Genomic DNA, 21,222 nt, shown 5'->3' with positions numbered 1-21,222 from the left:
TTGTTAAACCATTCTTTAATGTGAACATGGTTTATAAGTAACATGTTGTGGAAGTCAGAAAGAAAACACCTTTCTGAGTAGAACTTATATACGTATAAAACTACATAAAGATCAGTTTACATTTTTACAGTTAACTTTCTATTGTTTGGGGACTTGTGTCATAACCCCAACGCAACTTAAGCTAATATTTCACATTATATACAAAAGTATTACAACCAAAAGAGGGGTAGAATCATTAGTGCGTGTCTTTACAGTGTTGTTTGAAGGAGTGACTGAATTAGAGAGCTAATTTGAGGATATCTTAAGTTATGACTTTCGAAAACAAAACATTTATTTATAGCTATTATTGCTTTTAGACGACACAATTGCATACCACATTCATGTCCATAATTTTACAAAAATGACCATAAATAAAAAATACAGGCACTTCTATCCTTAAAATATAATACATTTAACATTTGCCATAGTCTTTCAATAATTAAGTCTTTCAAAATAATTTCAGCCCTGTTTATAAATGTCCCACTATTGAGCACTTGCCTATTTACTGAAATATTTCACTTAAAACTTATTTAAATGAAATCATCAGTAAATAGGGGTCAGAGAAGTTTTTGTTGGTTTGCACTATAATTCGCGTTACGCAGTACTTGCATTAAATCCATTTTGGCGTTTAATCGCGACTCTTCTGGAATGGTTTTTAAATGAGGTAATAGTGATAGAAGGAACAGCTTGTCTGGGTCTTCCGGCTCTGGTTTTTGTGAGTCAACACTTGCAAAAGCAAATTCGTCGACTCGAGGAGGTGTCTTCATTTTTGCAACTTTAGCTGGTCTTGTGGGCTCCAGTCCATCATTGGAATAGTCTCTTGAATCTTCTGGATTCGTATCAAATGCATTGCTATCGTCTTCGTCTGAACTGTCCGAATCGTCTTTGGCAAGTGACAAGGTCTGTTTTTTTCTCCACACTTTTTTAGGCTTAGGTGTGTTATTGGCAGTCGCTTCTTGAGAGTCGCTTGAAAGTTCGAGACAAACTTTGTTAGGCAGCTCCTGTTCTTTTAGAAGAAAGTGTAAGTGCTTAGTGTAGATGTAAGGCTTCTTTGTCCTGAGTGGGTTTGAGATGTACTTCTGGAAACAATCACGAATGCTCTTCCATTTCTTTTGCAATTGAATTTCTGAAACAACGAATAAAAATAATTAATTGCTTCCATTTTAGAACAAACATTAATTTTAGAAGAAAAAGTTGTCTGAATTATGTTTAAATTGCTTATGGTATTTAAAACGTATGACAGAATAAAAAGAGCAATTTTAATAAATATCTGACCAATCTAAAATCATTTATGAACACCGTTATCACCACGATCTTATGCAAAACGACGGATGATAGTCGTTATCTATAAATAATACAAAATTGCAACTCTCGAATTGCTTGCATAAAAACCCAACCGTTTTGTATTCGAAATACAAAACGGTTAATAAAATAATATTTATTATGACTGCCGAAGCTTTCGCGCTACACTCAGCGCCATCTAGTGAAACATAACAAGCAACACACCTTTACAAACAAACAGGTGTTTTTGCGATCAACCGGTTGTTTTCAACGTAAACATCAAACAAACATAATTAGGTAAATATCGCAAGTGCAAGTAATACGAACCTAGTTCTCGCATTTCGCTTTTAGTCACTTTTACTTCGGGTGCCATCAGTTCATTGACAACTTCAGTCCAAAGCCGGCATCTCATGTTTTTCGCGCGGTAGTCTGCATCATCGTAATCCCATATGCCCGGCCTCTTCTTGACTTCTTCAATGAGTCTTTCAGGGTCGTATTCAAATTGCATGATAGAAAAATCTGTTGTTTTGTTCGCGCGTAAACTTAGTTCGGGTTGTACACACGAGCGGGCGTTTGCCGAGCGACTGGCGCGCAGCGGGGGAACGCTGCGGTTCGCACTCCAAAATGGCCGGTTTGAATAGGGTGCACAACTTATCAGAACACGATAAAGGACTAAATTTAGCGTCTAGTTTGTATAACGTAGTAAAGATCACTGACATTGTTGTTGTTATTGTTATAAGTGATGATTCAATAACGTATTATCTAACCTTAATTTTCACTCGAGCGCATTTAATGCAAATAGTGGTATTCTGATAATGGCAAGCCAATCGAAAACATCTGTGGCATCATTAGTGCCCGGCTTCCGAGGTACATTAAGCAGTATTTTATCAATTCAATAGCGTTTAAGCTCATATAATTATGACAGTTTGAATGAAACTGAGAGTAGATCATGAACCATAATAATTTACAAAATCCCGTAAGCACAATGCAAGAAGTTTAGTGCTTAGTTTCCGGTGGCTAGCACAAGGATTACGAAACTCAGGAAATTCAACCGTTAATTAAGTCTCAAAGAAACCGACGAAGACTGTGAAATAAGAAAGAAGGAAGCTAGTTTTCCTGAATCCGACAGCAGACAGTCTCTATTTTTTTTTTACTACAAATATCTCTGGAAACAAACAAAGCCTGGTTACAGTAGCGCTCGGCGGCAACGCCCGCGTCTGTATCGAGCGGTGCGCGTTCGAGCCGTCCCCCGTCCGTCGCTCTGCGAGGGGGAAACGCTCGGCTCTGCGTTTAATACCGACCCGACTGTACACAAAACCGCTCGCACCTCAACGCCCGACAAGACCGTAGCGGCCACACAATTTTCTATTTACTTACCTACTTTTCGTGTGCGGCGTTCCTTTTTGACGCACTGCGTTTGACAGCTGACTTGATTTTGTTTTCCTTTTTTCTGGTTGACTTTTGGCAGAGGTTCGAAAAGTGGCCTGTGTTATTGACAGTTTTAGTTCAGTCTCTTTGTTTATTCATTGAACCCGATTCATTCTCCATCGCCTATCTTTGTAGGGTCACACGTACTGAAATTGTTTCTTTGTTTATGTCACAGGCTAGATTTATTGCAGTTTTTAATGGAATTGTAAGATCCCAAACTTGGTCACTTAACACGGTCACCTTTAACCACAAATCGGGGATAATCCAATTGAAAAAATCAGTTCCCAATTCCGATCAATATTCCACCGATAGGTCCATTTACTGGCCATAAAGCTACAAGTTCAAGGGCAAACACCGCGGTCCCTCGCACAACAAGCCAATTGATTCATCCCACAAACACTAGACCGCACGATGCTATGACAGCTGTTCGGTTTACTAACAACGTAATGACGGGTGCTTGCATGCAGTCAAGGACTCCTCGTGATTGTTTATAACTTTAAATATGGATGGTGTCTTCTTGTTTGAGAATATTTGTTGACATAGTGTTGAATGTTCCAGGGTTTTGTTTGGTTTTGGCTTGTCTAATATGATAAAGTTTGATTTAGTTATTGTAAGGCAATAAAGAAGATGCTATTTAGTAGGCTTATTCGTTCTGAGTTTTGTCAATTTTCATATTAGCAAGATTGTGTATTTATTTTCATCGCAGACTTGACACTAGTTTATTCATGTATGATCATTTCAACAGTTTTATTAGAGGTTAAGTGTTCTTAAAGAAAATGGTTCTTGAGGACATAAATTCTCAATAAACTCCAAAGTTTATTCGTATAGGTACTTACTTAAAGTTCTTAATACTTCATTTTGCTAGTCGTTAAGCGTTTCAGTAAGTGAAACTTGTAATAAACGTCACGAAAATACTCTCGTAAAATATTTTGTCTTTAAAAATGTTTGCTCTACTCATTCCAAAATAAGCTATCCTAAAAACGCGAGGCACTCGGGACTCAAGACGTGACGCCCTTTTACAAAAATAACAACTTGTAACAATTTAGAAAATGGCCATTACAAATAGCCGCGGTTTAGAAATAAACTCGAGTTTATACTGTCTGCTTTTATTAAACCTATTTATGACGCGCGGTTACACGGAATCCCTCGTCTTCGGACTTTATTTATATTCTGAGCAAAGCTTTTGTAATTGTCTTTGAAATGCAATTCGGTGTGCATATTTCGTGAGTTTTGAGTAAGCTAAGCTTTGTGGTTTTAGCTTGCTGATCTCTGTTTAGCTAGATTATGTATCTTGGACTTTAGTCCTTTGTGAATAAAGTATGAATACTAATTGGAGCTTAAAACTTGTGTCATCGTGGAGCGTGTATCTCAATGTCAGCTGCTGGTTTAGAGACTTCATCGTAATAATTCATTTGTATACGCGACATCAGGCTATGTTGATTGATTTTCTCTAACATCCATTTGAAGCTATGCGATATGCGTAAGACATTCTTCAGCCATATAACAAAGATGAAACTTATGATAGTATCTGAGAATCCTACTGCTAAAACAGAACTCCGGGATTTTACTTTGAGTAAAGTAGGTACATAAATTAAAGCTGTTCTAAAGTTCCGATAGAGCCCTTGGTGACCGTTGGTCTATCACAAATTGACCCTATTATCGTAAACACTGCTCTATTTGCGTACTAGCCCAATATTGTTCAAGTACAAGTCATTAACCTTGGAATGAATCGTAATAAAATGTACATAATCAATAATTGAGGTCGTTGTTTATTTCCTTTACATACTTATCTGTATTGTTATAGGTAAAGTGATAATGTGGCAAAGTACAATGCATTTATGCTTAAATTGCATTGATTGATTGCATTTCTACTTCAATAATTATGTGAAGTAAATTAACACTGGGAATCGATATATTAAATAACACATAGGTCTCGGGATTCTACATTACTTATCAAACGTCCATCTCTTGTCTACGATCACGTTACTCGGTTCGAACACACATGGTTTGTTTTTAATTGAATATCATTTAAAAATGTCGATAATAAAACTATTATCTTGAATTATCAAAAATAATTATGTCATATCACTTATCGCTGCAACAAGTTCCTTTTAAAAACACCAGGAATTTGATTGCAACAACATTACACCACAGATAATAGCGATTGACTTTAAATAAAGCAACAAAGACTTGAACGAATTAAAACATCTACATTTAACCTCTATTGTTCTTAAAGAACCAAGATCAATATCACCGTAATTATCACTGGCGTCGATAGAAACACCTTTATAAATTGCACTCTATGTGAACGTCATAAGGTTCATAAGTTGATGGGTTTTGTGGGTGGTGGGGTTAACGACCTGAGATGTCACGGCCAGCGTTGTTAGACGTTTGACACGTGGATAAGGTGATAACAGATGGACAGTTTACCGTGTTAATGTATCAGCTGTGATAACGGCTATCTTCGAGGCACCTTTTTATCATATTTATTTTTGGTAGTTTCAAGAGGGTATGGTCTGCAGTTTAAGAGGAGTTTTGAAGTGGTTGTTGAATTTCACAGCTGTTTCTTAATTATGATGATGAAAGAGGCACGTTAGATATAATGTTCAATCTTGGATCGTGCATGTTAATAGACTAGAATGGCTATATGTCAAAAAAAAACCCCAAGTAAAAGACTTGCTTTTGACACGATTTGCACTTAGTCAATTTATCAACGTAAATTGTCTTGAGTGAAATGTTTTCTTTTCGTTATGTTTCGTAACAAAATTGATTGATGTAGTGGAAAATATTCGCTCCAATTCCTACCGAGGTTAGTATTTTTCTTTCGCTTTGATGTAAATTGGAGTTACGTCCAAATAAAATTAATTGGGTCAATTTGTTCTCATGTTAAAACTCGTTTCTATAACATTTATCTTCTTTTGTGTTATTTTGGTCTAATGAACGTGTTTCACTCCTTTTTTTTACATGTTTGGCACGAGGCAGGTGGTTAGGCAGCTGCGAATTCGCGTCGTCTTATCCAGACTACTTAAGTTCAAAATTGCCTAAATTCAAGACCTAACAAAATACAAATCCCTTCGTAATTCCCTTCACGATTCTTCCTAATTACTTTTGATTACCTCCAGTTTGAAATCAAGGTAATTTCGCTGCTAATATAATTACGCCTCCCGTTCGTTACTTATAAAACAATTTGTGCTTAATTATAACTAATGTTTGTGCGAGACACGAAGTTGAAAAACGATGGCAGCCGTAATGACTTCTGAGGAGTCTGTTTTTAGACTTGTTAAGACACCCTTGGGTTTTGGAACATCGTATTGTATTGTACCCTTTTTAAATGTGCGAGGGCTTTTAGCAGGTAATGCACACGCGTGTCAGTTTTTATTCTAGCTGTAGTATTTCTAGCTAAATGGGGGAGGAGGTGATTGTACCCAAGTACGGCAACTATTTTTCTTTAAAAAACTCTTTATGGTAATCTGTCACATTCTTGACCTAGGGATCTAATTGGAGTCCGTTTAATTTAACTAAGGCAATTTTTTTTAGTTAAGTTTCTGCTTAACGTCTTCGGTTATTATCATGCTACTATAAGCTTGACAATCAATGTTTTGAAATAATAAGGCCAGCAAGCAATTGTATATAATATTAAGTATCAATATTACAAGCAAAAGGGCTCGTGTAGGCCCGTTTTACCTGTAAACATGAACCCGATACTAAAATAGTGTAGGCTGCAATGTAAACGATTAGCACTTGTTGCAACCAGCAGTTTACAAACAGTTGGTACTCGGAACAAACTCGGCCACCCAACAATAGCAGTTGTTCCTCTTCTATGAAATTTATACACAACTGACACTAAACAAACAGTGTCCAGTTCATTGTTACGTATACGGAGTTTCCACTATTTATTTGGAATGAATTTTTTAATGTTTCAGACTGGTGCTCACAACAATTTACAAAGAGCTGTTCTGTAAATATATTTTGATAAAGATTTATAGTACTAAGTGGAACGAGATATTTCGATAGCTATCTGGTTTTATCTTATCTGTAATCATCAAACACGTAGCAATAACACATCAGCTGTTACTTTGTTCAATTTGCAATATAATTCACATTCATTGTTTCCATGCTTTAGGTTTTCTGTCAAAACATTCCCATTTACAAAATTGGTAGAACACTGCCATAAAATCAGCAGCAAAGCGTAACTTACGCATTGTGTACGCGGTCCAGCGCACGCGCACGCACCATGACGCCCGATCAACTCGCGTATGCGCATGACACACGTACGGGCTTTCGAAAATGGAACAAGCCCGCCAAATGTGTAGTACAATAGCGAAAGAGACGAATGAATTGTTGTGAAACCCTATCAGGGTACGATAAAACCTGTTATTTGTTAGTTCTGCCTCGTTCCGGTTCAGCAAGCAGTCGCTCAAAATACTCCTATATTAATAACAGTTGCTTCAACGAGCGTAACTCTGGGTAATTATTATCGAATAGCTAGTTACAGTAGTTACCGTCATGTTTCTTGCCAAAGTTTATTGCTTCCGTTCTCGTCTTATTTTGAGGTGCCCGTATCAGATCACCGTATCCAAGTATTTAGTAATGCTCTTTCTTAACGAAAGTGGAAATAGTTTTATCATTAACAGCTTTTTCCTCATTTCTCGATATACTTTTTTGTATCTGTAATACTATTCTTCAATTGTACACATTCTTCATCGAAAGCTATTTAGAAAGTGAATCTTTTCGAACCGGTAACTATGACGATTTCCCCTGGTTTACCGACACATGTTCCCTTCCCTATCACCCTACTGTGGGCCGATCGATACACTATCGACCTTGAATCACCGGTGCGGAACGTGCGAATAATTCGCACTAAATTGTTAGGGGAAACCAAGGGGCCGACATTGACGCTTTACAAACATGTGGGAGTAGGTACTAGGGCTGGCAAGATTATGAAGGGAAAATACGGATTACGGTACATTTAGACGTAAGCATTCCGTTGTCCTTAAGGCGAGCCTTTATTTTATTAAAGCTGGTCCTTGTTGAGTTTCGTGAAAAAACATATTTTAGGTCTGTTTGAAGATGTGTAAATATTTGGTTGACTGAAAAGCTAAATAAATCCGACCCATGTCCCGACCACAATAAATGGCGCAGTTGACCCAACATCTATACAAAGCTACCTAATTCAAAGGGAAAACACAAAAATATTTAATGAGGCACGTTTAAAAATGTTACACATTATATGTTACACATTACAGAATAATGAAAAATTTACATTAAATAAATTAAATTACATAATTAGGAGTTTCAAAGCTTATTACCTGTTTGCATAGTTTGGTACGGCTTGACCAGCTACAAAATCCCACTAAAAAGCCCTAAAATGAAAATAACTATATTTATGTACAAACTTCATATTAAAATGTAAAGAAGTCTAGTTATAGTCAGGTCGTCACCAGCTCTAACATCAAAATAAGTTAGTTTATCCAATATCAGTTACCTATGACAATAATAAGGAAGTTTTTAAATATAATCAAACATCGTAACAGTTACCGCTGTTTCATAAATATTAGAATTAACTAACGCACTTAATTATAGAATCGAATACTTCGAATAATACGAAACTTCAGTATTGCGTGACTTGAAACAACCAATAAACATCTTTATCGAATTAAAGTCATTTATCTTTCCAACATCTTATGGTATTACACTGACCCAGATTTTAGGCATATTTTTAGCTATACGAACTAAAATTTCTCGCCCCAATGTCTAAATAATTAACATGGAACAGGAGAACGTAGTTCCCTCTTTTGTGGGAGGGGTCGACCCTCGCAATAAACGTGGGCAAATGTTATCATTGTGTCTATTAATTTGTCGGTGTGTTTGACTTGAGGACGCGAGGCGAAAATGAACTGCTTCAATTGCTTTTGTTGGTAAATCACTTCATTACACTCGGCTAGCTTGGTTATTCTATGTTAATTAAAGATTTAAAGTAAATATATCTACAGATGATGCCAGCTGTTTATCTGCCCGTAAATATTGCGAAAGTAAATTGAGGATTCCTGTATTTACTAATTAAAACGAGAATCGAAACTCTCAGAATCGGACTACCAATTCGATTAGTTTACGAATAATACAACAGGCACGAGTAAAGCTTTTATCAAAAATGTATTGGCCAATCAATATAGCAGTCGTACCTACTTTTATGAACAGCTTTAGGCTCACTTGAATGTAAGAATTATTAGTTAAGTAAGTACTTCATATTTGTGTAAAACTCATGATTTCATACACAAATCTCTTGTGCCATTTATCAAACTCGATATTTGTATTCTTTTAAACACAATGCTCTCCAAATAGTTAAATCCTCATACAACAGAAACAGGCATCAGTGACGCAACATTCTAACTTGCCAGCATGTTAGACGTGCTTTGAAACAATATTCAAGCGCTAACTGTAGCCTTGCTCATTCTGGCAGGCTCTAACGGTGATAACACCAATGAATGTTAACATACCAAGCCAAAGCCAAAGGTACTACGTTTGAATGGTACCTCAAGTCTGATTAAAGTATCTGATTTAATTAAAATAACCGTGATTCCATGTTTCGCGATGTTTTGCGCTGTTGATTTTGGTTTACTCGGTTTTATTGAATTTTGAAGGTAACATTGCGCATCTATGTGCCAAAAGGTTTAAAGTAAGTAAACAGCAATTAAAACTTATGTTTAAAAGTAAATCAGATTGTTCGTTAATTCCATTCTCAAAAATAATATAAAGTTTTTACAAAAATAGCTGACTATAAAACTGTTTTCATAGTGCTGAATGTAATCTCGAGGAAATAAATTGCCTTTTTAGGTATTCCGAAATATTACCTTTCTATGTGGCATTTTCTGGAATATTCAACATGCAATTCCGTTGAAAAATGCGATTCTATTTACGTTAGCAAAATGGAAACGTTATTCTTGCAAAAGTCTGCTTTCACGTCAGTAAATGACTTTATAAAAATAAGGTTGCTAGCATAAACGTTGAATTTAATTAGACGTTTTTTTAATCTTCATGAATACATTATGTCGCGATACGGATGTTGACTTCGATTTAATTTTAAACTTAGATTTTACAAACCTACCATATTTATGCGAATATTTAGTTCTCGAAGAAGCGTTGATGAACGACGGGTCTATGCCATTCATTAAGGGGTCCGAGGCGCCATCTTGTCTCGACACATTTTCATCTAAGAATTTCCCTGATAAATGGCTATGGGAGTGCAACCTGGCGCCAGAATTGTAGTTAATGTATTACGTATAACGAATTTCTATTAAAAATGGCTTGTTAGTTTTATATTTTTATATTAAGAATAAAAGCTGCAAGTTGACATTCCATCAGCGTGCAATGCAATGCCCTCACTCCTAACATCATACCTAGGAATACCATACCGGTTCTTCCGTACGAAGCGCATAATTAAATTAACAACTAGCCTAAGTGCCGCTACAAACATTGTACAGTCACGTACGGATACCATTCGATACATCGAGAAAGCGCGTTTTACATTGCAATCGGATGACAGTCTTCGTATTCTTGTTTCTGGTGAAACTGTCGTCGCCATTTACGGTGGTCCGATAACGGTTGAGCTGCTTTGACGGAACGATATTGAGAAAATGTGACACTTGCTTTACAAACCCGACGGTACTGGATTACGGGGCTTAGACAGATCTAGATTGTACTGTTCAGGTATTCTATGGATTATGCGGGTGATATCTGATGTAGTACACTTATAAAACGAACCTGGCTACTGTACCTTTTTAATAATTAATCACATCCTTATGTTTATGAACTAACCTTTAGTAGTATTTCTTGCCTCTAGGCAATAATGTCGACTTTCCTCTAGCGCATCATCAATACGATCATTCGTAACCATCGAGTAAAAAGTTGTTTACTTGAATTTATGGTAGAAAAGTAATAATAGACTGAACACGTATCCACTTCGATCAACTTTGTGGTTACTGTTGTCTGGAACTGGAAACGTGATTCTACTTAAGCACCAACAATTTGTCTTGAATTTTATCTTGTTAGAGCCTGTGGCTTTATGCCAATTCAGGTTCTACTTTCTGCAAACATCATTTATGTTTCCAATCATACCTCTAATAGTATGTATAAAGAAGCTTAAAGTCAGTACATATCCTATATTGCCTAGTAATCCCTAGCCGTATTCTTTAACAGACAATATCCTCGTTCATTGCTCCCTTACTACGCTCTATAGCGGCTTATTTTATTGGTTTGTTTACGTCATCGCGTACAATTATCGCAACCACTGGATATAGGCCATTCTCATTGTGAGTATTGCGATCGGGAACTTTTTTAGCTGTTAACAATCCAGTCATCGTTGGTTTTTGCCCGTTGCGTAGAGCGTCGACCTCTCATCTATTTATTGATTTGCAGTGTTGAATCCTGTTTTGAAGCAACGTCCCTAGGTGTCTAGACGGTAAAAAAATGTAGATACTTGAACGTAGGGGTCCTAACAACGTTCATTTGAAAAGGGAGTCTAGTGTTTTATAGGTATAGGTTTGAAACAACCCGAAATGCATCTTCTGTGTTTTTACTACGAGTTCAACCGTCTCGTCTACGAACTTTGTTGTTGGTTTGTTTCTAAAATTCAGTTAGGTTTAGTATTTAGTCTTGTTATAGAATTTTGTTTTGCTGAACTCGTTTATTTCACAAAACTGTTTTATGTCAGACTTTAAACTTGCATGAACAAGCAATCCATTTATACTATCTTGTCTTTGTTTACAAATAACAAACATCGTGTGTGGTCCTATTATGATCATAATGTTTACATCACTTATCTAATCTGCATATAAATTTATGTATCCAAGATACCACACGTACGCCAATAGAATTTTATGAGGAAGCATTTTTTCCTCTGTAGAACAGGAAGTATCGAACACTTTTACACCGATGTTTACTAGTTCTCTTGGCACGAGCTCTGAAACTATTAGGTTAAGCGACGACCGATTTATGTTCAGAGTGATCTAATTAAACGCAATCCCATGTTAAAGTAGGTTTTCACCGATAAAAATAACCCTTCAGTGATGTATCGCACGGTGCATTTGTTTATGTTCGCGTTCATTGACTCTTTACGAATAAATTATGTTGCACTTTGTAATAATAGAAGCGTAATGTATCGGCTATTGACTTTACAAATAGCTTTCGAGTTTGTTTTTGTAGATAAAAGAATATTGGAGCAACTGTTTTGGCACGAACTACAAAGCTTGCACATTCTGAAGCCAAACAAATTGCAATTTCGATTTACAGATTCCAACGTAATGCAGATACAGTTACAATACTATGTTACTGAATATTTATATACAACTGCATAAAATCCACGTTTACGTGTTTTCCACAACTACAAGTTTTTCTTTCTTTGTTACAGTTCAAACCAGCTAACGGAATTGCCGCGTGAAGTATGTCAGATGCCACTGCAGGTCTTGTTAGTTCCCGACAACATGCTGACGACGCTACCAAAGGAAATCAACAAGATGACGTCACTGGCAGAGCTAGACGCATCCAACAATAGGCTGACCCAAGTTCCTATGACACTAGGGGATTGCACTGGTCTAAGAGCGCTCGACCTTAGTAATAATCAACTGGGACTTCTTCCATTACGTAAGTTGTAAGCCTAAGAACCTCGACACACCTGCATTGCAGTGCCGGTGTCCCTGGGGTTCGATTGACCTTTGCTAGTCTAATGTGGGTTACTCCCATTACGCTAGTTCGGTTTTGTGTATAACTTTGATAATGTATTACTGCAGCAACAATAAGGAAAGTTCGCATACATTTTTTCCCCGACCTAGTGATATTTTGCTGTTAACTTGGACAAAACGGCACAGAAAAACCGTCATGTAACGCTAGATTTCATTAATTTTTTGCGGTAGTAGAGACTGCAATATTGAATAATAGGATATTGCCCTGAAACAAAGACGTTGACCTTAGTATTCTGCATGAGCATTACGGATATTACCGGCATTTGATTCCATAATGGATTCCCAGTTGGAACTGATACGCGAATGTTTATTTATACGCCACCCGAAGCGGTTTGCACTAAGTAGGGAAATTCAATTTGATATGTTTGCAGCGTAGAGAATCACTTTGATCTGCCGCGACTAAAGAGTTATTTGAAGCGTATAACTTGGTTACTTTAGTGTCGTTAATTTGAGATATGAGTAACAGCTGTGATAGATATTATCTAATGTAACGTCATTAAATGAAAGAGCGTTCTGTTATGATCATTTCTAATCAGAATGTATTTAAATAAACAGATTGAAGATTCTGTCGGGTGTTTACTTTTTGTGCCTTATGTTATTAACGTACTAAGTATTATTATTATCAAAGATTGCCGTGATGAAGCAAGAAAGGATATGCCATGGCGAAGCAGCGGTAGCATCAAAAGAAACCTTTCAGTTGTAATTGTCGCATGAAACATACTCATGTCAGTTCTATATCTTATTAAAATCTAGTTACTTAATATGAACATATAATGTATAAGTACTATTTTACATTTGTTAATGTTAAATTTATCTACACAATGTACATGAAAAAAGCTGAGAGTTTTATGACACATCCATATGTGTTATAAAATTTAGCTTGATAACAACTCAACTAATAAACAATTGTCTCTTTCAGAAATCACATACCTCCGACTAGAACACCTGGATGTGAGCTGTAACTGCATATCGTCACTGCCACTGGAACTTCGCAATATGAATACACTTGTTACTCTAAACCTGGACAATAATCCCCTCGTATCACCACCCACCACAGTAAGTATGAAATATGTTTGAATAACCGAAGATTAAGATTGATGAGATAGCGAGAGGAGTTAAAGAGAGTCCAACATTGAAAAAAAACACCCCAATTTTGAAAACTAGATGAAACTTGTCCCACGAAAAAAATTTTTTTTTTTGCTTTCTATCGGTTATTTAGGTAGATAGTGTGCTATACGAGTTATTATGTTCTAGGTCGATAATCTGGCCAAAGAAAATGTCATTGTATTTATGAAATAAATGTAAATCTTAAGTTCTGTCTAATTTGATAGTTCACCAGTGTATCTTTTAGTTGAAAAAGACGGTAGCCTTTTTTAAAACGAATACTTTATTTTTCTTACTATGTTTCTCCTGAACCTTTCTTCAGGACCTGAAGCTTAAACTGGATATAAAGTCTATAAGTTATTTGAATTTCTCAACATGGGATTGTAGTATTACAATCGCTTCACTTCGAATTTATTAATACTGGCTATCTGTAAAGATTAAATCGTATTACTTCGGCATCAAAACCTATGATTGAATTCAACTCCTCTGGGTGCCTGTAGGCCGCACCTTTTGCAGTAAATATATATTAGTTGACTTTATTACTCATGAGATTTACGGATATTCGTATAATATATCGGTATTCCCTAATTTCGAGGATAAGAGTTAGTATTTATTTCAGGGATACCCTAAAACCACACTTACGTCAAACGGTAATAAGGATGATAATATGATGATTTTTTGTGAACGACTCCAATAATATACTTAAATGAATAATAATTACATAAGCTATAAATTGAATAGTACTTATTACTAATTAAATAACCTCATTGATAAATGCTCCGCAAATAGCGTCTGGAGGTTTTCCTTATTGTTCGTCTTTGAATGCGTATTTATATTCCATACGGTTATGTTGTATTGAGATTGATTCAGTAATTGTAGCTATAAATCCTGGCATTATTCACCTTATCAAGATCAACAGAGGACCTCGTGACCTTATCACAAGGACTGCTTAGGTTTATACGATGTTATGAGTCAATGCTCGAAATAGATCGATAGACTTGTGATAGAAACTCATTATAAAGTATACATATTATTATACTATTTAATATATAAGTTTTGAATCTAAAACTGTGTAAATTATTATACATATTATATAATTATACTGTATATATCGATACTTGTCTATCTAAGGTTTTTGCAAGAGGCTGAGAAAATAGGAATTTTTAATACGTATAAATAAAATTATGAGTATATTGTGACCGGCCTTCATATACATATTACTAATTAGATGTCATGCGAGCAAAGTCGATTGCAGGACCGCAGATCCATCCTCGGCTCTATCCCCATGGGAAATTAACATGTCTTGTCTCCAAATTAACACTGTGTGTTATACACACAACAGCTACTATTAATTCTATGTCCATGCGTTTTAGCTACAGTAGCTACTTATAACAAACTAATCATCTCCCCGTAGTCTAAATGTTAATTTCTTTTCCAGATATGCATGCGCGGGCGCGTGCATATATTCAAATACCTCGAGAACATGGCGAACAAAGACACTCTACCACACAGAAGAGTGGACGAGACGCGGCGGTCAGCTAAACACAGTTCTTACATCAGCAACTCACCGAATCCTACCACCACACACCCTATCATCACTTCTGGGAATGCCACGATAGACTGTCTTAGGCATAAGCCGAGGCATGTCGTTGATAGCGGCTACAGTACCGATGGAGTCGATAAAAGGTGGTCTAATGATGGTAAGTCTACTTCGCAGAATAAAAATACAATTTCATACAAATTTTGTGTGTAGTGTTTTTCAAATGTAACAATTTATGCAGAAATTGCCTGAATGAAGTACTTTAATGGTAGTGGCAACGACCAGTTCGCACGTGATAGGCACGGGGAAGTATGCAATGAAAACACAATATCTACTTAAAATTATTTAACTTTTATTGTGTCATTGACCACCCGTTCTCTGATTACACCTCTATTCAAATTATACAATGCAGTTATTCAAAAATTGTTCAAACCCACAAACTGACCACAATGGTCAATTTGAACTGTCATTTCAAGTTTTATCCTAAACAAACAAAACGTGATATTGTCAGTCCTTTTTTTAACGAGTGTATTTTCATTCACTCGGTACGCGTACGGTTAACGGGCCATTCACGATGTCAACCGTCCTTAATGACTGTTGGCATTCATAAATGACTGGCCGACCATAAAATATGAATGACGCGCATATAAAAAATTTTACGTCCGGAAATAGGAACGGAATGAAATTGAGCTCCCCAATCCGTATAAGACGGTGTTTATTGCCATCCAGATTGACAGTTTAAAGAGTTATTGTGTTACTGCGTTTAATGGGCTGGCTAAAAATAAAAGGTTAATGCATTGTGTGGATTCTGTTGGCTTAGTAACTCGTAAGGGCCATTAAACTTTTCGATCTTGCGTGCTTTTGTATCAATTATTAGCAATCTTCGACAGAGCGACTAGTCGTCGCCAAACGTTCAGTAATCCCAGATAACATATTTGACCCTTCGAATAACATTTTTTCGAGAAGGTCAATGATTCATAAATGCTTTAGAATTTAATCGCTCAAAGCAATGTACGAGTAAAGTCACTTAATTATAAAAATTCCTTTCCTTCTAAAAACATGTGAGACAAATCTCCACAGATTCTCTTTTACTTTATCCAAACACAAGCAAACTTATTGCTTAAACGGGAATTTATAAAAATGATACTTTGGTGTATGTACTTTTAGTTGTTGAAATAAAGGTTTATACCATTATTGACTACAGTATAGTTTTCTTTTCTGTCATACTGATATCAAAGTTCCGCCTACCCTCAGGTGGCGGTGAGGCCGGCGGAGGGGGCGGCAGTGGTCGTTCCACACCGAGCACCCCATCAACACTGTCGCCGGGAGCGGCGTTATCAAGAGCGCAGTCTTTATCCAGCGAGACTCCTCTGGCGCCTCTAACGCCGCTGCTCTCCGGGTAAGTGCATCCACCGATAGAGCAATCTCTCGATGTTGTTTAGGACTGTGATTATAGAGTTATGGCTTACAGTTTTATTATGGAGGTTTTTGCTGATAAATGGAAGAAATTGGTAAATGTTAATAGTAGATTTTGACTATTTTTGACGAAAACATCAAGTTAAGTCTGTAAAATACTCAAATTAAATAAAGCGTTGTACAGTGAAATATCGCGAACGGTGTACCATTTTCCACTTATGTAATATAATGATTTAACTAAAGCTAAACACACTATTTTGACTAACCTATAATGAATCAAGTCAGTCTAATCACTATTCGATTAGCAATTTTCTTGTCAATATGGATTTTGCAAACAGCAGGCAGTAATGCTTGTTTACTATTTATGCTACCATAATATTAAATAACAAAATAAAAAGGAACTTATTCAAGTTTACACAAGAACTGAAGTTCGTGTATGTATGATTAACAGTAACTACCATTTATCAGCATAACGGAAACATAATTTATTGGTGTTTTTTCGTGTGATATAGAATTATAGTAATAGCTCTTCGTTGCCGGGGTGTTATATTACTGTACTTAATGAATTTTGTGCGTGTTCGTAGCGGATACGATTGTTATATAATTTCATTACTGTGAATAACTAGTCCAGTTTGTTAATGAACGAAATGTAACATGTTTCCGAATAGTAAAAAACATAGTTAATTAGTGGTTCTTACTTAAAGACTTCTATCTACTTATTATTTGTTGCATTTCAACCAAATTTTGAATAAGCAATTTAATTATTGTTTTAATTGCCAATCGTCTTCGCTACTAAACATGCACTTGTAATTTTTTGTATTTAATTTATATAAAACATTCTTACAGTGGGTTTTCTTCTTTATATACCTAGCTAGAAATAGCCGCTTATATTTTCTTTATTTTTTTTTGCATTGGCCGAAACAGAGGTAACAGTAAAAAATATCTTTTAGTATATCTTCACCATCATTACCCGTCCTTCGTCTCATACCCATATTACCCATATTAACCCTGGTGTTGTCCCTTTCAGCGTCCGTATTTCACCCGATGGGATGGCCAATGGCGATGATAAGAGTAAATTAGCCCATCAACAGACCTACAGGTAGGGACATTGTCATATACGCACGACATTCACTAACATACGCACTGGTTTGTATTTTATATTTCTATTTTTATACTAATCTGGTTTGATGTCATGACAGTTCGGATATAGACATCAAAATAAAAGAGCGCTATTTTTAGACGTTTTTAAAAGATTTATCCACCATTGTTATCGAGAATTTTTTAAACTTACCTTATCGCTGCTGACTAGTACGAAACGCGAAGAAAATTATTCTACTATAAAATAATTGACCATTAAGCTCTTTATCCTATATGCGCTCTTTTATTATGACGTCAAAATGTCTTGACAATCGTGCATGAATCACTATCAAAATTTTTATCTATAGCTGATTTACTAGACTTCTAATAGACTAACACAGCATAATATACCGGCAAACAAAACTATCTGTAAGTACACTAAGACCTAAATAAATATTATTACGAAAAGAAAGAAAAAATAAAACCTTGACCCGACGTCTCATTAAGTTCGAAAGAACGCAGAACTCCCACCTACTTTCGTTATTCTCCAAAAATATCAATAGCAGCGTGAACGGAACAATCAATCATTCTATTTGAGATCTCAGCACAAGACTCATTGTTTGGCGTCCACATGATGTACGAGTATATCCTGTATGTGAAAATGCATACTGGGTCAATATTTACATGTTTTAAGAAGGGTTACGATGGCCTATTTGCACTAAGGAGTATGTTCCGGGCGTGAAACATAGATGCGTTTTGATATAAGAAAGTGTAACGAAGAATTGAGATGAAATTGCAAGAAAAAGTACATAAACCACACGTCTATGCAGTAAAAGTTAGTTTTATCGCCATATTTCGCGTGAAAGAATTGTGCTAAGTAAGACGTTTTGCTAATAATGATGCATTTTTCTTGTAGCAGTAGATTTACACGATTCAAACTCTCGGAAAATATTTCAAACATTTTCTCAAGAAAGATTCGTTCATTAAAGTAAAATCTTTCTTATTTACTCACGTACTAAGTGATAAAAAGCAACTTTATTACTAGTTTTATCCATCAAAATAGACAAGAATTAGTATCACCAACACGCAGGTACTTATAATAATTTCCGTGTAGTGAAAATGAGTTGACCCAGTGCCGAGAGCGATGAGTAAACTACCGGCCCTTAAACGTCATTAAATTTAGTTTAAGCAAATTACTCGGCGAGGCCACACTCATCTTGGGTTCATAGCTGTGGTATATGATAATGAAGGTTGACAGATACTAATACTGTGATTCACACGCTGAGGGTTAACGATACGTTTTATGTGAGCTCTAAAGATAGATATAGAACCACGATATTTTTTTTAAACGTATTTTTTTTTTTTTGTTCTTGCTTGGAGTAAATCCATAAATGTTATAACACGCTAGGTAGGATCTTGTGTCCTGATTACTAGTATAGAGCTGGGTATCAAAATTATACAGTTGAAACATACCTATAGGATGGAAACCAAATGTGTTGTGCAAAGTAGTAACTGCATATTTTTTTTATGCTCTTAATAAATATAGTAAACATATCCTAACTGTGAAGAGGATCTCGATGCCAATTAGAAAAAAATAAAATTGCCTAGTGGTATTTAACAATAGAAAACCATTGAATAGCATGCACGGTTTGCCAGTATAAGGTACTAATTGGGAGTCCGCCGGGGCGCAGACTAGGGCCCGTTCTAACGAAATTGTACGAACTGTCGGTGCTAATGAGCTCAGTACTCCCTCCGTTCGCTTCCTACTTCCCACTGTGATATAGACTGAGACCTTGTAGAGAGCGGGATGCGGAGCGGAGATATGTGTTTAAAAAATGTAAAACTTATAATGGTGGACAAAATAATAGAATTTACAGAAACCTAACCAGCATGTTGGAGTTTGTTTGAATGATGTTTAACTTAAAGTAATTACTTGTCAAGAAAAAAACTTTAGGCATCGGTATTTAAAATTACATATTTTATACTACCCGAAGCTACATGGCTGGATACGTAATTTTGGCTACATTGAATCTAATAGAATTAACTTTTAATGCAGTAACATTGTCAAAATGTAAAATCGCTGTCCCCTAACAGTAAAACCGCTGCCTAAGTAAGGTGTTCTAAATAGAAAGGGTGTAAAGTAATTAGTGTTTGAGTTAACTTTAATGTTCTGTTTTAACCGTTATTGTGACATTAACGATGTAACATATTACTTGTGTAAAAACAGATTAATTTTGTAAATAAAACACTATGTGCTATTAACAAACTTTATATACTGAAGATTAATCATACTTTTTGAAACATTCCAGACAATACAAAGAAGCATTAAGACAGCAGCGTCAACAAGACATCTACCGCCCCCGCACCGAACAAGCCTCCCCCGAGCTGGACTCCTCCCCGCACTCCCAAAACCAGAGTCCTATCCACCAAAAGACAAGCCATTCCCCAGTCAACGGCTACAGTAACGTATCCCCTAGTCTTTATAAAACAGCATCTTCCAACACTACACTCAATACCTCATCACCCAATACTTCCACAGTGCCAAACTCCCCCCTCCTACACTCAACCCCTAGAAGGTTCCAGAACCAAACGAATCAAAACGGCAACGGAATCACAGAGAAACAGGAGGAGAACAAAAGGCCCGTACAAAAAGTAGTGCCATCTAGGAACGTGAACAAGATATACTCGACTGTTAACGGGAACGTAGACTATAACGGGCGCGTCAACGGGCAAACGGACGCGTATATAAAACCTACGTCACCTAATAAATCACCGACAAATACAATAGGGTATAACAGTTTAGGAAAGTCGAGTATACCTCGGCAAGTGAACGGGGATAATGCTAAGCTGCTAACGACTAGTGTGTCGTACTTGAAAGGTGCGGCGCCGAAGCCCCCGGGCAAGATGGCGTGGAATAAAGACTCGCCGCCGGATAAACTAAGCTTTACTATGAAGAGAGAGTTCGATAAACAGAAGGAAGAGCTGGATTTGCTGCAGCAGTTGAGGACGGTAAGATTGTTAATACTTATTTAGAAAACGGTTGCATTACAATAATAAATACACATTCGAATCATCTCTGAATTTAGCTACGAATTGCTGTAAAGTATCCCAAGTATTTCCGTTATAAGATATGTGTTATTATAAGGTACGCGATCTTTCACAATAACTGATGTTATATGTTGTCAGATAATCGAGTCCCGACTGAAGATGTCTCTGCCGGAGCAGTTGGCGCCGGTGCTGTGTGACGGGGTGGTGCTGTGCCACCTCGCCAACCACGTGCGCCCGCGCTCCGTCGCCTCCGTGCACGTGCCTTCGCCCGCACAGGTATACATACAACAATATTATTATAATCTAGTAATTGCTGTAGTTAGTTAGAAGTTGTAACTAACAATGTTCGAGAGATAAACTGTAACGTTATATAGTGTTAAAGCGAAAGTTGTGTATGTCTAATGTATGTAAATTGATTCCAGCCCAAGCTGACTATGGCGAGGTGTAGAAGAAACGTGGACAATTTCTTAGAAGCGTGTCGAAAAATTGGAGTCGAAGAGGTGAGTTTCATGTTTGTTATTAAATCTAGTAATAGTTTACGTTTATGTTTTG

The 21,222-nt window shown here is 36.4% G+C and overlaps 2 protein-coding genes across 4 annotated transcripts in view; one reads left to right on the top strand and one right to left on the bottom strand.

Moving 5' to 3' along the window:
* On the bottom strand, positions 1–1,945 carry LOC142986698 (uncharacterized). Its single transcript, XM_076135302.1, has 2 exons — positions 1,648–1,945; positions 1–1,165 (listed from the first exon to the last, which is right to left on the bottom strand). The coding sequence occupies exons 1-2, from the start codon at positions 1,826–1,828 to the stop codon at positions 597–599; spliced, it is 750 nt and encodes a 249-aa protein (XP_075991417.1). The 5' UTR covers positions 1,829–1,945; the 3' UTR covers positions 1–596.
* Positions 1–21,222, top strand: part of Lrch (Leucine-rich-repeats and calponin homology domain protein) — a 59,464-nt gene that overhangs the window by 27,751 nt on the left and 10,491 nt on the right. For 2 of the 3 annotated variants that reach the window (XM_076135850.1, XM_076135848.1), the window contains exons 3-10: positions 12,155–12,387; positions 13,405–13,541; positions 15,028–15,289; positions 16,384–16,528; positions 17,573–17,644; positions 19,932–20,631; positions 20,809–20,946; positions 21,093–21,170. In XM_076135850.1, coding sequence (XP_075991965.1) covers positions 12,155–12,387; positions 13,405–13,541; positions 15,028–15,289; positions 16,384–16,528; positions 17,573–17,644; positions 19,932–20,631; positions 20,809–20,946; positions 21,093–21,170 — 1,765 coding nt within the window. The remainder of the gene's footprint in view (positions 1–12,154; positions 12,388–13,404; positions 13,542–15,027; positions 15,290–16,383; positions 16,529–17,572; positions 17,645–19,931; positions 20,632–20,808; positions 20,947–21,092; positions 21,171–21,222) is intronic. The other variant, XM_076135849.1, reaches the window with a different exon arrangement.

Source organism: Anticarsia gemmatalis, chromosome 3, assembly GCF_050436995.1.
Source record: "Anticarsia gemmatalis isolate Benzon Research Colony breed Stoneville strain chromosome 3, ilAntGemm2 primary, whole genome shotgun sequence".
NCBI classification, from domain to species: domain Eukaryota; kingdom Metazoa; phylum Arthropoda; class Insecta; order Lepidoptera; family Erebidae; genus Anticarsia; species Anticarsia gemmatalis.
The sequence above is the reverse complement of the archived record's forward strand: the minus strand, read 5'-3'. Positions and strand labels throughout refer to the sequence as shown.

Coding starts and splice junctions, on each gene's coding strand:
- LOC142986698 (XM_076135302.1), bottom strand. CDS start 1,828: ATGCAATTTGAATACGACCCTGAAAGACTCATTGAAGAAGTCAAGAAG. Junction 1,166..1,647: donor AAGCGAAATGCGAGAACTAG/GTTCGTATTACT, acceptor TCGTTGTTTCAG/AAATTCAATTGCAAAAGAAA.